Here is an 18,349-nt window from a genome sequence, read left to right as displayed (position 1 = left end):
CCATTTGTGGCTACAGCCGCAAGCAGAGGATCCTGGCACTGTCTGTACAGTGCTGAAGCGGTGCCAGCGGCAAACTGCTATACAGCACATGTGTGGCGTTGCTATGTACAGTGCATGCATGCAACGGCGCACGTGCAGTACTTAGCGGTTTGCTGCCGGCGCCGCGATCCTCTGCTCGCGGCTGCAGTTGCAAACATAGGATCCTCCACATGCGGCTGTGGCGGCGCGATGGCTGCTCGCACCACCGCAAGCCCCAGACATGGAACCTGGGTTGTACTGCCCCCATGCCCCCCTGTTGTGACGCCACTGTGAGGGGGGCCTCCTTTGGACACCATCTCATCAGGAGACCCAATCTGTACAATGCAGGGATGATGAATTAGTTTGATGGCCCTTCCCCTTTGAAACTCCCTCCCATTCTCTTTTCGGCACCTGTGCAGATTTTTATCTCTATTCTATTTGGAATTGATTTTATCTATATAATTGTTTTATATGTGTGTCTAGTGCATTCTGAAATTGCTTCAAGATGCTTCATAGGAAGTGATTTGTGAATGAAATAACAATAATATATTTACCCTTTGTTTCAAATAATCAACCCATTAACGGCAAGCTTCCCCATATTATTTCACTAGGAGAAGTCCAAGGCCATCCCTGATGACATTGCTAGAGACCTGGGTGGTGTACAGTCCCAGCTACGCAAACTTGCAACCCTCGAGCATGAACTGTCTGGGAATGAGCAACAGGTAAGATACATAGCAGTTCACAGATGGCAATTGGAAGCCAAAGCCCCTTCTGGCATCTCATAATTTGCTCATTATCTTGTCAGATGGTTCATTCCAAAACAATAACTAGACATTTGTAAAAAAAAAAATAATTAAAAATCTGATTGTCTATCGTCCCATTTGCATGACAAAACTACTGCTTTTTTATTTTCATCAGATCAATGCCACCATTGAGTTTATTGAATTTCTTGTGAAACTAGAATAAAAACACTTGGGGGGGAGTTACCCACTTCTCCACAATATGATTTCATATTGTGTTATTAGGTTAGGTTTTTCAAGAAGGCTGAGTATGAGACTCTCTGGTGCCCTCCCTTCCTGTGCATGTGCTATGGCATCCTCCTTATTCTTTTTTTGCAGCTGCAAGAACTGATTGATGCTGCAGATGGCGTGCTTTGCCGGTGCTCCAAAAGTCAAATGCAGGAGATACAAGAAAAGCAGCAGGCAGTGGTAGAGAACTGGGAGTCCTTGAGGTGCAAAGTGGAGCAATGTAGGGAGCAGTTAGAACAAGCCTGCAGACTGTACCACTTTCAAACACAGGTGAGCATTTCAGTGTGGTAGAAATTGAAGTCAATCTTTCATCAGACTCTTTCCACACTTCTCAATTACACACAAAAAACCCGATTTCACAGAGTTAATAGGTGGGTGTATTAATATATCTAATGCAGTACAGTGGTACCTCGGGTTACAGACGCTTCAGGTTACAGACTCCACTAACCCAGAAATAGTACCTCAGGTTAAGAACTTTGCTTCAGGATGAGAACAGTGGCAACAGCAGGAGGCCCCATTAGCTAAAGTGTTAAGAACAGTTCCAGGTTAAGAACGGACCTCCAGAACGAATCAAGTTCTTAACCCGAGGTACCACTGTAATCTGCATTAGGAGACATGTAAGGGTTGCTTTAGGGGACAGAGAAGATCATGAGGCCTATACATGCTTATATCAATGATGCTCAATGCTTTTTTTCTGGGGGTACTCAAGGATATGCAGTACGGCACTTTTTTCAAATGTTAAAAGTGTGGCACTTATTGTAACAACTTCCTGGTGAGTATCACCACTTTTTTCTTTAAAATAAAAATAAAAAGCACTGGTGTATGCTCTATAGCAAAGGAAATGCAGTGTTTGGCCTCTGAGAATAACATGCAAGTGTTAGACAGGCAGTCAAAGGTTGCACACCAGTGGCAATCAGTAGAGAACACGCATTCATATGTATACAGAGAAAGAAACGGATGGACAAACAATTTTCATGGAGCAAAAGTCATCTCCTAGAAATTTTAAGTGGATCAGAAAAGAAAACTGGATTATCTATTCCCACAACTGCAAACAGAAAATCCCAGAACATCACTGTAAAAATACAGAGATGCACTTCTTGCATATTGTTTAGCAAGATGTGTGTTCTGTGGAACAGCACGTCATGACATTAACATTGGTGTTTATCTGTAAAAAGTCTAGGGACACCCCTTCCTAGTTCTGGCTTCAGAGAAACTGCAAGAGCATACTTTGAGCAAAACAGAGTGACCACAAAAGTTCCATGTAAAGAATGGGATGTCTGTTCCCAGCAGCAGGCTATGAAACTCATCAGTGCCACAAGCAGCCACAGGTGGCTTATTCTAGCTGTCATTTTCATTTCCCATCCATTTATTCAACATTGCCAATCCAAGCTATAGTGGTTAAATCCTACTTGGGAGTAGACCCATTGAAATCAATGGACTCCAGATACTCCCATTGTTTTCAGTGGGTCTGAGCATGGCACAGGTGGATACAATCCATAATCCTTGGCCTTCATCTTTTATTTTTGTCTTGGCTTTCAGGCACGAGACTATTCCTCCTGGGCATTAGAAATGATGAGAGAAATGATGATGGAGGACAAAATTCGAGACATATCTACTAGTGACCTGAAGCTGACTCAGCACCAGCAGCTGTTGGCAGAGATTGAGGCCCGTGATGACATGTATGAACGTGTGCTACAGCTGGGACAAGAACTGCTGCTGGAACAGAAAATGCCAACGAAAGACGTACGTAGGCATAATGTGGACTCATCATCAATGCACATTGCTCACCAGTGTTTCTAGAGGTTGCCTTCCTAACCAGTTATCCCTTTTGTGTATGTGCTGCAATTAAACCATCAGTGAAGATATAATCATAATGACTGAATGTTCCTCAGAGGGAAAATGGGTTACTGAAACATATCCAGATCCAGGTTTGTGAAAACAGAGAGTTGTTTCCTTTTTATAAAAATCTTGAGCCCTAGTAGCATAGCCAAGTCTGACACATAACAAGCATCACTCACACTGTTTTGTGGATTATCATGGGCATTTTCTGTTGTTTTCTTATATCAGATCCAAGGCACATTGCAGGCACTGTTGGAAGAAAAGGACAACGTGTACCACAAGTGGGCAGAGAAGAAGGAATGGCTGGAGAAGATCCACCTTCTGCAGATGTTTTACAGGGACTGTGAGCACCTAGAAAATATCTCAAACTCACAAGAGGTAGGTAAACGGTGGCAGTATGATGGGATGCAAAGAAGAGCTGGATGAGGCAAGCCTTGTCATCTCTCTTGTATATACATACACACACAAACATGCTTGTGGTGGCAATGTTGGACATAAAACAGCAGAATCTCGTGGTATCTGAAAGACTTAACAAATCAGTCACACAGTGCATAATTAAACTATGGAATCCGCTCCATTGAGAAGTAGGGATGGTCACTAACTTGGATGACTTTAAAAGAAGATAAGTCTATCAATGGCTATCCACAATGGCTATGGCTTACCTCAGAGGTGAGGAACCTCTTTTGGCCAGAGGGTCAGATCTCCACACCCCTGGCAGGGGGACAGGGCTGCTCATCTTTCAATCATCACTTGCCCCAAATAGCCTAGTGGGCCAAAAGGGAGGCCTGGTGGACCAAGCTTGGCCCACAGACCAGAAGTTCCCCATCCCTAGTGCACCTCCACTGACCAAGGCACCAAGGTCTTGAGGGCCCCTTTGCCTTTAGCATAAAGCTTGGGGCATTTATGCCTCAGGAAACTTAACACAACTACAACTCTGGAAATGTTGAATCTGACAGGCAGCAGTTGCCTCACCCAGTAGCACCATCCCTAGAAGGAATGGGTCAAGGCTCCAATTCCTAAGCATAATACCTTATGTTGTGCCTATGCATACAACTGAAATCAAGTCCTTGTCCCTGAAACAGAGGAGCCACTGGAACCTCAGAGGACTAAGCTTCAGATGAAGCTGCCTAGGGAATCCTGTTGATTCCAGCTCACATCATCTGTAGTGGAAGTGGCCCAGCAGTGGCTGCAGGGCTCTGCCAGGGAAAGAATAGGAAATCGCCCATGTTTCACCAGATGCCTCTGGTTGGGCTGCATGAGCCCCACTGTTCCTTGCCTTTTCTCAGCCCTTAGAAAGTTATGCGGAGCCTGCAGCCCTCCAAATGTTTTTGGAGTGCAGTTACATCAACCCCAACCAGCATGGTCAGAGATAATACACCTTGTAGTCCAGCAACTTCTGGAGGACCACATTTTCCCAAACCCTCCGTTAGCAGAAACAGCATCCCAGTGATGGTTAAGGGCAGACTGTCTCTAGGGAATGGGGGAGAGAAAATTAATTCAGATTGCATTTAGAGACAAATGTATCAAATTCAGACTTTCCCAAACAATATGAGAACCAAAACACAGCTGTCCTTTGAAATTTGCACTTATCCAAATGTTTCAATGAAGTTCTCCAACCAAACAATGTTTACAAAAATACACATATTAAGAGAAGGTATGCATAAAAATAGATATATTAATGGTGTCACACTAATCAGCATTTACTGATCAGGCTTAGCCAAGGACTTACCTTCAAATGCAGAGCGTTTATTAGATAAAATGTACCTTTTTATGATTCACAGTGGGTGGTGACTTTGAAACCTACTACATCTGTACATAAAAGTTTTCACTAGGTTCAAAGTGAAGTTTTCCCCTCGGGCGAAACATCTGAGGAATTTCAGAGGAAGCCAAAACAGTTTTGATAAAACGAGAAACATTTCTTAGAGAAGCTTTTGCACATTCCAGACTTATAAGTGTGGAACGTTTTGTGGAAAGTTCCTAAACAGTTACGTACTAAGGATGTAATAGTGCATTTGCTCACCGATGCCATGTTTTTTCCGCATTCTCATCTATTTATTCTGTTGCTAATGTATTTAACATACTCATGCCATTGATGCCATGTTAATACAACTCACCATGTTGGACCTTTGCTGCAAAATGCAATGAACACATGGTGTATCACTTAAAACCCTACTTTTCCATTAGCTCTATCTCTGCCTAGGGAATGATGAGGAGTTTATAGAACTTGGATGCTAAGGAGGTCTCACCAAATTCAGTTTGGATCATGACCCAGATCGGTCTGCTCAGTCTAGTCTTATCGTTAGGATCTCATCACAAGATGGTTTGATAGCTGCAACACTGCCTCTGTCAGGTTTATTATTTTATTTTCATTTTACAAACCTGAACTTTTGAATTGGATTGGAACTCCCATGATACTAATGCTATTATTTGCTACATTGTGTAGAGAACCCTATGCTAGACATTAGACTTGCTGAGTTGTGCTTCCTGTCTCTCTCGTGGGGACCTTGCCACCCTGAGATTATTGTTTTATAGAGCCTCGGGGCCCTCTGTCTGGGTTAGGATAACCACCCAGTTAGATGAGGATTAACCTTTTCCTTCCTGACAAGAATCCCCCCAAACTGCTACTTACTTTGGGAAGGAAGCAGCTATTTAAACTGATAGCAGCGGTTAGCTACATAACATGCTCCAAGACTGGTGAAAGGAACTGATGAGGAGTAATGAGAAGGTATGAGGCTCTAGCCTTGCTCTCACACTGCTCTCCTTTGAGACTTCACTAGGACTGAATTCTCAGGATGCTAGACATTTGCCAAGTAAAAAAATATGTTCTTGCACAACTGAAATTGGGGGAAGGGGAACCAGTCCTGGTTATATGACCTTGACTCCTCCCACCCCACATTAGAAGGACCAAGTTGCATTTAAATATTTGCATTTTCTCACTGCATCCACAAAGGCTTCAGGTGGAACTTCCTAGTTACTTTTAGCAGAAAGGTTGATAGTTTTGGTTGGCTCAAGCGATCCTCTTTTTGAAAAACTTTCTGACTCGGCAGTGTGCAATGTGTCATTCTCTGTATTTTTGGTAGGGGGGTGTTGATGGTGTCACAAACACAGTCACATGAATGTGAATAGGTGGTTTTATATATATATAATCACTGTGGATACAAGCAGAGCCCAAGCTGTTCATCATTTTGAACATGGGCCGTGCTGTGCATACCTTGATACAGAGACTACCCCTGCGGTGGTGTATAGTGAAAAGCATTCAGCAGTATTCTGAAAGAGAACTTTTCCCCATTCGTTCCCTGTGCCAGTGTGACGGTATTGACTATGTGCCAGCATCTTAGGTTACATCCAAGTTACTTAAGCCTTCGAAGGATTTCAGCAAGGTTTAGCCTAGGATTGCTTAGTTCTAAAGTAAATAAGAGCACATATGGAGGAAATTAGGCAAACATCTATCTTTTTTATTACTGGCTTTCTGGTGTGCCATTACTTGGAACGGTTGTAGGAAATTCTTCTACGACCTGTTAAACAGAGATCTTGCTATTCTGAGTGCAGATAGGCAGTGACTGAGAGAGGGAGAGGAATACAGCTCTCTTGCTTTTAACAACAGCAGAGCACATTGCGATCTGCTGTTCTCAAGGCAATGGAAGTGCTGGTGAGCTAGGCGCTTAATCCGTTTATCTGGAGAAATTGTAATAAGGTCAGCATCCGTCTTTGGATAGCATTTCTGGTTTGACTTCTGCCTCATCGCTACTAGTTTAGAGACTTGTTCTCGTTCATCTCTCTGTCTGCTTCCTGCACTCTCTTGACATGCTGCAGACAGGATAAATACCGCCAGTTGTGCTGAAGGAATACTGCTTCTCCTTCTTCATTCAGTTACAGATTCTGTATCACTTCTTTTTTGGAGAAATATTTATTTGCTCTTCACCTCTCCTTCACACTCAAGAGAGAATGGAAATTTCCAGTGCCAACAGAAAAAGGATGAAAAGTGTGTTTTAAAATACAGACCACAGACGCGTCTCCAGCTTTGGTCTCCCGAATTTAGGATTAAAACTGCAGGATGTCATGCCCGGACCATCGCAGCAAGACTTCGACCACACCCATCTATATTTCAACTGTGGAAGTTATGCTGTCTTCCAGTCAAGTGACCCCATCGCTGGCCCCCAAATCAGCTGTCTGGGGCAGCCCTTTCCAGAGGATGCCACCAGTAGCAATTTTATCAGACTCAGCCTGGTATTTCCCAACTCATTCATCACCCGCAGATACCTTGCCAAGAAATGACATCTCACCGTCTCACTCGCTATCTTCTGAGGTTTACAGCTCAAGGCTGGATATAGTCTTGGCACATACAGATAAGGGGAATGGTTTCGGGAAAGACAACAGTTGTGTTAATCCTCCTGGCATCAAGTCGGTGTGCCCTGCACTTCACAGAGATCCTCAGTACAATGGTTACAGCAGTGTTGGTACCCAGTCATCGCTCATCTCCAGCAAGCAGTGCTCAGGATGCGACTGGAGTGCTTGTGCTTCTTCTCCTGATCACACTAGTTCCATGCAGTTTGCAGTACCTTTCCCGCCTGCTGCTGCTTCCAGACCTCTACCATGTTGGACATCACGCCTGGATGTTTCTCTGTGTGCAATTCCATCTCAGAGCAAAAAGCTACATACAGCTCTGACACCTTGTAGTTCAGAGCTGCCAGTCCGGCATGGTTACAGCCCGTGCAAAGCTCAGCTTCCAGATCTCCATGCTTCAGTAAAGCTTTATATTTCAACTTGCAGTATAGCAGTAAAGCCATTTAGGACTTCTTCTCAAGTCAGCAGCCATGGTTATTCCAGTCTTTTTTTACCTCGTCGAAAAAACATGTCGTCAGCATCTTCCAGTCTTGCAACAGGTCCTCAGATGACCCATCAAGCCATCCCCTCAAGAAGCTCTGCAGATCTTCAGATTACACAGCTTCATGTCACCTCCACGGCTAAGTGCCCTGGTCTTCCCCAACAAACAGTTTCCAGAGAGATATGGTTATCTCCAACTACAGTGTCTAAAGGAGATAATCCTGTTGGCAAAAGGACTGTGGCAAATGCACATTTAGATCCTGATTTGGTTGTCTTTCAGAACCGTCATTCAACCGGCAAAGAGTTTGGGAGGACCTCCAGCGCTAGGATAATTCCAGATTGCCATAAGGTTTCCAAAATAACCCTTATACTTGCCACCCCTTGGTCATCCTTCCCTATTCAAGTGATAAAGGAATTCAGGAAAAGCCCAGCTCCTTCAGTCTTCATCAGAGCATCAGGTTCAAACACAAGTGTTCCAGTGTTCCAGACAGATTATATTGGCTCTGGCTTCTCACTGTCAATAAACCCTGTTTGCTGTCCTGAATTCCAACCTTTGCAACAATATGATGCGAATTCACAGTCAAAACCTTCCAAGGAGCCAAACACTATAAGGAATGTGGATCAAGATACACTTGTGACAAACATACAGGCACGTACAGCATCCCACAGAACTGGTGAGAATGCATGGTGTCCATCTATCTCTGTAAAAATTGCTTCCTTTGGAGCTGGGCGGAGAGTGGTGAAGATTTCCATTCCATTTTAGAAACCTATGAAAACAAGCATAACCGTGATTTTTTATGTTTAAATTGAATTTAGTATCTGTTCAACTGTTGTTCTTTGTTGCTGTTGCTTTTTTCTGGTAGTGGTGAAGAAGGCGACCCAATGTAATTCTGTTTTGTTTTCCTAAAGTGGAGTTCTTTGTTTCTTCCTATGAACAGCAAGACTGTGGGGGCAGATTCACTCCTTTCTTTAGATAGGTTTGTCTGTGTTCCTAATTTTAGATGCTAACTTGTCAATTGCTGCTTGAATTTTACTTCTTCTAGCTTTCACCAGGAACAAAACAAATGTGGGTTGTAAGAAAGACCCAAAAATATGAGTTTTAAGGGGGAAATATTTGTGTGTGTTTGGTTATGTCAAAACTCAGCTCATATGGCTGAATTTCCCCTGACTAAAATATGTCTTGAAAGCTGGCTGGCTACTGACAGGGTCTCTCATCCCATCAGTTTCTGGTTCTGCCAGCTACCCATTAAATGGTATAATTGAAAAGAAGTCTGGATGCTTTAAAAGCTAAAGTGCTTGGGAAGTTTTCTTTTTCTTTCTGTACATGCTATATTAGCCTGTCAGCCAGCTGAAGAAAGGGGTGTGTGACCTGAAAACCGGTCATTATATAATTGGTGGTGGTGGGTAATTTCTATCACGCTAATCTCATTACTAGCCTGGTTGATGGGGGTCGTTATGAAAATTTAAAAAGAACACCACCATTTTCTTTTGCCTGCTGTGTCCCAACTCCTTGCATATAAGCTAGCATGTTGGGAGCTGGAATTTAAAAATAACAACCCACCTATACCATTGGACTCAGAGTGGCTGCCGGAAAGGTTCAGGATTCAGCTGAAATGATCTAAAACCTGTTGAAAAGCCCCAAACCAAAAGACATTTCTACTCATCCATAGTCCATTGTGTAATCTCATTATGTTTGTCATTGCTTACGAAAAAGGTTGTTTTGTTTGGGGGGGGGAAGTATCACCTGATTTTTCTTATGTCTTTTTCCATAATGTTTTCATAGTGAGACTAGCAGAGAGGCAAAGGGTAGAATTTAATCTTAGGTCATGATTCTGGGGCTCTGCATTCTACATCTCTATACATAGGCTCAAGATGCAAGCATCTTGACATTGCCACCGTGCCGTACCTTGCAGAATATTTCATTTTCCTGGGAAAAATGTTTCAGAAATAAATCTTTTTATGATGACAGAAAAATGTGACTCGGCGTGTTTATTGAAACCTAATTCTGTTGTTGTGGTCCCTGGAATGGAGCAGGGAAAGCCCTGCCCCGTAGCCAGATGCAAACAGCTGTGCTATATGAATGGATGCAGGGAAAGTGGGAAGGAAGCGGAATCTCATTCACTACCCCGTCCCAATGCTCTACACATTCATATGGCTTTCTGCACAGAGACCCTAAAGGCATACAAGCTTTTATGCAGGTAGGCTTTCAATGTGTGGCCTGTACCCTGAAAAAATAAAAGGGCATAAACCCCATGCTCACAGCATATGTGCATACAGTTTATACACTTGCAGGCACTGTGTGTGGAGTGTTAGGTCAGGGCTGACACGCAGGACCAATACATGTGTTGAGTCACCGCCCATCGTTATTTGGAAAGGGCACATGTGTATTCCAGACAAGCACATTATAATCTTGCTCAGCTTGAGATAAAATGGCATCTGAAGGGGGCGAGTGGGAAATCCCATTTATAATAATGTGTAAAGTGCTGTTCTGCGAATATTTGTTGCATTTCACATCAGCTGGATAGTTATGGTGCAAATATTATTTCCATATAGGAAAATGGCAACATGTTATGCAGTCTTTAATCATAGGTACATGCTGATGTGGATATGTTGTGGAAGTAAATTTTAGTGTTTTAAGGAAATGCTTTATTCTGTAGTTTAATTTTATTTTATGTTTTAATGCTTATATTTTAAAGCTTATGTAACTGGTTTTTATGTCAGCAAACTTCTTAGAAGCCTATTTAGGGGCTAAGCTCTTTAATAATAGTAATAAAAACACACATATTTACATTTTAAAAATGCATCTGACAATATCAATATGTGCCTTATTCCACCCTCTATCTGATATAATACTAGATCTGGTGTACAGCTCCTGAGTCTCAGTGAAGTCAGCAAGACTGGATTCCAAGTGAGCATGCACAGGATCTAGCTGAATCCATTCCTGTTACTGAGGACAACTTAGTAAATACATTTTTCTGCATGTCATCAACACTAGCTAGATTTATTACTGCAGACTTGCACAACCTGTGGTCTGTATCAAGCCAAATGCAGCCCACCAACCACATATGGCTGGCTGCCAAGGATTCAATAGATCCCTTGTTTACATTGCATGCTTTTAGGGAGTGCAAAAAGCAGAGACGATATCAAGAGGAGCATAATATATTGCTGATGGACTGTGTTCAACTTGCCAGGCCACAAGCTGTATAAAACTGTACTACTGCTAATGTAGCTCATCTTGTTTTGACGCAATTGTGGTCAAGCAGAAGCCATGCAATGTTTAGTAACAACAGAGATCTGACAGCTTTCAGTGTGACATTTAAAATTCCACAGACGTATAAAGCTGGTAGCGGTTTAGTTTTGCTTAACTAGACCAGCAGTCCATCTGCAATTGACTTTTCCACATACAACTGGAGTTTTAGATGTAGAACTACAAAACATCAGGCTCCAAAGGGCACTTTCATACTGCCATACTTTTGTGTCTATCACTCATACCTTCAGACAGATGCTGTTATGCATCCTTTGAGTCATACGAGTGCAACTTCATGTCCTATCACAAAAGAAAGCAGGTAGACTTTGATAAATAGCAGCAGCTAAATAGCATTTTCAAGCAACAAATCTGCTACTGTAACTTCCAGGCATCCAAATTTCCCTGAGCAAGCAATGCAGCTAAAATGGCCTCACTGAGTGATTGATTTGACTAATAGTGCAATAACCATCCGCAATCTTAATTTTATTTTTAAAATATGCTTTCAGGTTTGTTAATGAATATAGCCTGACAGCTTCTCATTCCTCAACATTCCTTATCCCTTGAAGACCTTTTAGCCAAAAGACAAAATGTAGTACAGTGACACCTTACCATCTTACAACCCTTTTACCACTTGCTGCCATTCCACTGCAGGTGTTATTTGAAGAATTATGCCTTTCCATTAATATGCATCTTCATGTCAGCGTTCCACTGAGCGATGAGAGACATTTCTTGTTCCTCATTTTAAATAGTCTCGGAAAAGAGAAAAAGGTTGTGGTTTTTTTCAAGGAGTACCCAGATGTCCCTACTCTTTCAATGGATCAGACAAATTATGTATGTTCTTTAGAAAATATACAGTATAATCTGAGGTTACTGGAATCTTTTGAACACCTAGCCTTTGGTGACACACATTCAGGGAAGTAACAAGATATGTCCCAATAACTCCTTGATCAAATATAACAATCTTAACCAAAAGTGATTTTCATTATTCACAGACATATTTGAAAAGCAGTGACTTTGGGAGCACAGTAGATGAGGTGGAGCAGCAGATCAAGAAACACGAGGCTTTTGAGAAGCTTCTGGCCTCTCAGGTTGAAAAGGTAAACACTTATACGATCCTGACCTTAAAGGAAGGTGTATTTAGGTTATAGGCAAATGCCCAGTTGGGTTCTTAAGAGTTGGTTAAGAACTGGTTAAGATAATTGAAATAATTTCTGTGCTAAGTGAAATCAGTCAGAATCATGGCTACAAGAGCTGATTCACGCCACCATTTGGGGGATCCGTTTTTTTCAGTGTCTTTGGAAGTTCTTCTTGAGACAAAACGTCTGCTAATTTTTGAGGGAAGACAAAATAATTTCAACAGGTATAGGCCTAGGATTGGTAATAAGGGCGTTTTTCAGCCGGAGCTCAGCTCTGACACCTCTCGGGTAGGCACCATTGCTATTTTAAAAGAGCAAGGGAGAAGATAATGGCGACCTCCAGCACTTATTTTTCTTGAAAAATAGCACTGGTATAAGACATGATTTTTACTGGCACAGCAGCCAGGATGGCTAAAGAGAATCGGCAGTTTCAAATATCCAGCATTTCTGATTCCCTCCAATTTCATTAGGTTGAACTTCAGACTTGCATTTCTAAGGATCTCTTTTGCACCTATATTACCTTCCAGTAGAAAAAAATAATACTTTGTGAACAGGACAGGAACCCTTGATTGATTATGTATATCACATGAACACACAGCTTTGATTTTAGGCTTGTTTCCTTCTCAGGAATTGTCTCTTCAGGAACAATCAAGAAGGCTACAGCAGGACAGTGAACTGGAAAGAAAACAGATCGATCTCAAGCTCAATGCCATGTTAGAGAGAAGAAGATGCATCAAAGATCTCTCTCAAAGTAGGCAAGAAAAACTGCAGATAGCCCTTCTGCTGGCTCTTTTCTACCAAAATCTGTCAGAGGTGAGAATGATGCTATTGCCAAGATTACGTTTTGTAATTCCCAAGTACTGTAAAGCCCATTTCTATTAATCATGTACCCATGGTAGTGCAAAGAATGTGGTACATAATAAAGAGTATTACATTATGAGAGCCACATTTATTTATTGGGGAGAGAGGTCATCCCACAATGCTCCTGTAACATTTTGATAACCATTTAGTGATAGCCATATAGGGATAACCATATAGGGAGGTTTGATAACCATATAGTGATAACCATATAGGGAGGGCCAATCACACAGAATGACCACCCAGCTGGGTTTGGGGGTGTCTATTCCATTAAGTGCATTCACATCATTGGCCTTATCCAGATGGTTATGACCCTTTGGATGAAAAGCAGGAGGCTGAACCCAATGGCTGCTGTATTTTCTGATAGAATGGCTTGCTATGTGGACCAGCTGTATCAGTAGTCTGAGAATTCCATAGATCAAGTATGGAAAAGCTGTGCACATCTCCTCCAGCCCCCATGGCCAATGGTCAGGGATGCTGGGAATTGTAGTCCAACTAGGGACATAATAAGGCATTGTTTTCTGTTCCACCCTGTATTGCCTTCATGCAGCGCTATTTCTGTCCAGCTGCCGTTCATCTAACACAAGAAGCTGGGTTATTTGTCTCAGTGACCAGTGTGGGAAAATTATGTAACCTAGGTTGTTTATAACATTAATTAGGTAAGTTACACTGTCAGTGTGTTGTTCCACCCTGTTCATTTCAGTGTAAAAGAAACACAATGCAAATGTGAAAGCAAAAAAGACAACAAATACCTCTTGTATTTGCTAGATTGATTTCTGTTCTGGACATGAGACAAATAAGCAAACAAGAGCAATATCTGCCCCTGTTTCTATTTTTATCAGAGTTCTCTGACATCTCTTAAGTCCAATAATATGTTGTGGTGTATATGTCACAGGTTCCCCATTCTTGCCATGGAGATATGAAGAAGTTAAAACTTGCCATTCTGAAAGAATCTGTACTTTTGTTAGCACAACCATGGATCGGCTTTCACTTTACTTTTTCATTAAATTTAGCCTGTTTTGAATATGCCCTTGGATTATCAGAACACGACTGGGGTGATCTTTGTCTTTGTTAGTTAGATTGATAGGGAAACCACTGTGTTAAATTCATGTGACTTAAGACACAATGATGTCAGTGTTACATAGAAGGCAACAGCAATATGTGTGAAATACTAACCACACTGATTCTTTGGTGACAGGCAGAGAGCTGGATTGATGAGCGCATGCAAAAGCTGGAGGATCCATCTTTCCAAAATCTTACCAACCTGAGTGACAAAATGAAGCTTCTGCAGAAACATCAAGTATTTGAGGCTGAGATTCTGGCTCACAAGGATCTAATTTCTACTGTTAACACGGTGAGTATTGAATGGAGGTGCTGTGATCTTTAGGTCCTGTAGGGGCCTTCTGCAACTGTCAGATCAAAAAATGGAATAGCCTTAAAACCTTTTACCGAAGAAGAAAAAGATTGAAGAGCCTTGAAATGAAAGTTATTGTTATCCCCCAATGTGTAGATCTCTTCAGGTCTCTGAATTTGCTTGTCTCCATGTACTGAAAATGCTTGGTTACAGCTTGTATGAATAAACAGTAGTTACGGTAATTGCTATTGAGAGAGGCCAGTTCTCTCCCTATCTGCAAAAAATAATATAAAAATAAGTACAAATTCCTGGTTCTACCATGTCCTTGACAAGAAGCAGCAGCTATAAGGAAGCCTCTGGAAATTATTCATAAATAATAATGGCTCTCTCAACAGCAGTTTGTTTTTTTAAAAATGGGGTCACACATTTTTAACCTTATCCACTTTCACAGAGTCATAAATCTATATGGAACTGCAATGGTTGTGTTGTCCAGCCTGTTTCCTGTTGCTGCAGGAAACCTGCTATTACAGGCCCACATCCCTGATAGTTTGGCCCTGTGTCTCCCTGGTGTTGAGCTTTTCTTAGAAACATATGGAAATACTGTGTTTCATCTTTTTCTTCTTATTTAATTATTTCCTAATTACATGAAGCAAGGAGAAGCCTTATTGTGCCAGAATCACCCGAAATCAGGGGAAATCCGTCGTAAGACTCGTTTGCTTCAAGAACGGTGGGAGACACTGAAAAGTGCTGTTGCTGCTCGTGGAAAGATGCTTGAAGACATTAGGGATTTCCTGGAATTTCTGCAGAAAGTGGACCATGTAGAGGCCTGGATCAGAGACAAGGTCAGTGAATTTTACTGGCTAGTTGCAAACTAGTCATTATGTGACTCTTCTGTAGACTATTATTACCATTTTCATACATTTATAGCTAACATGTTTTCTGTAGTTGCAAAGTCTACAGAAGAGTCACATAGTTTTATTTATTTTTGAACATTTCTCTGCAGTCTTCCCACAGCAAATGCATAAAGTATGTTTAGCATGCAGATCAAACATGCACATGCATTTTTAAACACATTCTGGCTTATTTCAGACATAACCTAAACCATGGTTTATGTAACCCAGCAGACTAATTGTTTGTTTTCTGCCAACAAACCATGACTGAAGCCATTCTTTGTTGTTGGCTTGTTTTAACCATGGTTTGGTGTTGCATCTGAACCCAACAACCTTGCTTAATCATGGTTTCTTTGGCTACCTCACAGTAGATCATCTCTTTAACAAATCAAAAAGTATCCGTTTTAAAGTGGTCTCCATTTTCCTTCTCTAAAGAGCTGTCATGTGAATTTTCTGATGGATATGGAGCTTTTTGCCAGCTACTTACAGGAGCATGCTGGAAATTCATTTGCGTTACGGAAAATGGCACCTCTTCCTATAAGTACAGCACATGCATGGAAATCCTTAAGCACAAAGCTTTAATCACAGATAACTGTGACTTAGACTTCTATTGTTTTGGCTTCATAAACCCAATGCCTTTTGAGACAGTGGGGATTCAGTTGTCCTCCTTTGTATTAGCATCTGCATCAAACATCAGGTTCTCTTAATACCTTTACCAGAGCAGAATGTAACACAGCAGATGTAATGTTACCTGATACAATAAAAAAGCATATTGCCACTCTCAGAATGGGAATGACTTATAGGGGACAGAGTGGGAAAATACCCAGGTGATAGGTGATGGATGTCATCTGTTGATACCCTGGACCTGCATTGTGCGTGAGATATTAATGGAATGCTAATTTTACTGTTTTTCTTTTCCCAGGAAGTCATGATTAATATTGGTGATGTGGGGAATGACTATGAACACTGTCTGCAGCTGATGAAAAAGCTGAATGAGTTCCGAGGAGCATCAGGGGTAAGAGATACATTTCCAGATTCACCTTCCTCAGCTGGATAGCATCTACCATATTTTTCGCTCTATAAGACGCACCAGACCACAAGACACACCTAGTTTTTGGAGGAGGAAAGCAAGAAAAAAACTATTCTGAATCTCAGAAGCCAGAAGAGCAAGAGGGATCGCTGCGCAGTGAAAGCAGCAATCCCTCTTGCTGTTCTGGCTTCTGGGATAGCTGCGCAGCCTACATTCACTCCATAAGACGCACACACATTTCCCCTTACTTTTTAGGAGGGAAAAAGTGAGTCTTATAGAGCAAAAAATACGGTAACTTTTCAGCGAGCTGTTCAGACCTATTTGGCTGCTGCAAGTGTGAGTTAATACAATGCTAGATTGGTCTGCGTAGCTCTTGTGTCTACCTGCTTTAGGTTGAATCCACCTTATTTGCCATAAAGATCATTTGGCATAGGTCAGTGTCTCTTACAACATCAGTCAGCTATCCTGTAGCGGGAAGCAACCTACAAAGTTATGGGCCTAGCATATGTTTGCTAAAATTTTAAACTAAATGTAAACTTTATGTGAAAAACCCACCACATATTTTCTACAAGAAAATGAAAATGTGATTCTAATTATCCATCCAGACACTCATATTTAGTTGTATGGTGGAACACTGAGCATTTGACGGGAATTTTGGCATTAAGTTGCAGTCCCGTTACATTGAGCATTTGGGGCTAACAAGGAATTAAACCCTTTCCTGCTCTGTAGGAAACTGTATGACCACCAAGAGTTCAAAGTGAGATATATGCCCAAACCAGGCATATGTGGACTTTCTAGCTTTGTTTGAGACTTATGGGAAGTCCTACCATTTGTGCAGCAAAACTACTTGTTGCACCAACATTACAACAGTATTTCCCACAGCAAAGGCATAAAGTATGTATGACATTACAACCATGTACATGCATTGCATTTTTTAAAATAATCACATACATGAATCTGGGGGCCCTGGCCAGATCAGGCTTCCAAGATGCATGCAGTCTGAATGCTTATAGATGTCAGGATATCACCCACACTTCACGTTTGCCAAGAGAAACGCTGGTCATAACAAAGTTAGAGATGTCTTGTAACTTGAAGTTCAGCCTCTGATGAGCCAAGACCAGGTTATGTGTTATACACATCAGATTTAGCAATCAAGTTAACCATGGCAAAACTCTTTCTTATTTCTAAATATTGTATACCGTTCCTTTATACATTTAATTGCTTGAATATAATTAATGTAATATAATGTGGGTCTGGCAAGATCAGCTTTCAAAACAATACAAGCCATTAGGAAAATATAGTAACACTTTGAGCAAAGGCAGCATGACATGACAGCTGCTTGGTTCATCTTTCTCTGCTGTGACCTCTCAGTTTCTTCATCTCTGGTGCTGAGTCATCAGGACTGAGTTGACTTATAGCTCCCCGGAGCTTTGCTAACTTTGGCACTGAACTGAGTTGAGCACTTGTGGCCAGTTGCTGTGTGGTGATAGTGGCCCATTAGCTGGCTCTTTCAGTTTTCTATGTGTGGCCATCTTTCAGACATAAACAGAGTTCACAACCCCAGTGCATGGCATCAATTTTGACAGAAACAGAAAGTTTGGGAAGAGCCTCAGTTTTCTAGCAAGCAGGGTTTGGAAACAAATGGAACAATCTGAAGCTGGATGATGTTTGCTGGGGCTTCCCTTCTTTTCTTCTTCACTCAGAGTTCTTCCTGTTATCCAAGCATCTTTGGACTATGGGCCTCTCTCTCCTAATGGCAGAAGGAAAATCTGTATTGTGTCTATAACAACCCTTAGAAAGCTGGGATCTTGACAAACTTAAGTTTCCTTCTACAGTGCTTCCCTCTTCCCCAAAAATATTGGAGTGAAAATGCATCTGGCAGTTCTGGGCAGTATGCCAGAACTGTCCCATTTCAACTGCAGGAAATCAGCAGAGCTAGACCAGGCAAGGCTAAACATTTCTTGGTCCCTTATGCCTTCGACAGAAACCTGTTGGCTATAGCAGAACAATAAAATCCATGACACTCAGTGATAAAATAATGCAGGGATGAGGATGGAGATCATTTTTGTTTTATGTCATAATTAGAACAAGGGTACCGGACTTTATTTATTTATTCATTCATTCA

At 41.6% G+C, this 18,349-nt stretch overlaps 1 protein-coding gene across 2 annotated transcripts in view; it reads left to right on the top strand.

Annotated features, from left to right (window-relative positions):
• The window catches only part of SPTBN5 (spectrin beta, non-erythrocytic 5), a 107,684-nt gene that overhangs the window by 48,924 nt on the left and 40,411 nt on the right, over window positions 1–18,349 (top strand). For both annotated transcript variants that reach the window (XM_082239075.1, XM_082239076.1), the window contains exons 31-39: window positions 630–740; window positions 1,137–1,316; window positions 2,586–2,789; window positions 3,114–3,263; window positions 11,949–12,053; window positions 12,720–12,905; window positions 14,149–14,304; window positions 14,955–15,146; window positions 16,117–16,209. In XM_082239075.1, coding sequence (XP_082095201.1) covers window positions 630–740; window positions 1,137–1,316; window positions 2,586–2,789; window positions 3,114–3,263; window positions 11,949–12,053; window positions 12,720–12,905; window positions 14,149–14,304; window positions 14,955–15,146; window positions 16,117–16,209 — 1,377 coding nt within the window. The remainder of the gene's footprint in view (window positions 1–629; window positions 741–1,136; window positions 1,317–2,585; window positions 2,790–3,113; window positions 3,264–11,948; window positions 12,054–12,719; window positions 12,906–14,148; window positions 14,305–14,954; window positions 15,147–16,116; window positions 16,210–18,349) is intronic.

The sequence above is a fragment of the Podarcis vaucheri genome (genome assembly GCF_965113315.1).
Source record: "Podarcis vaucheri genome assembly, chromosome: 1".
Taxonomy (NCBI): domain Eukaryota; kingdom Metazoa; phylum Chordata; class Lepidosauria; order Squamata; family Lacertidae; genus Podarcis; species Podarcis vaucheri.
This window is presented reverse-complemented; position numbering and strand designations above follow the sequence as displayed.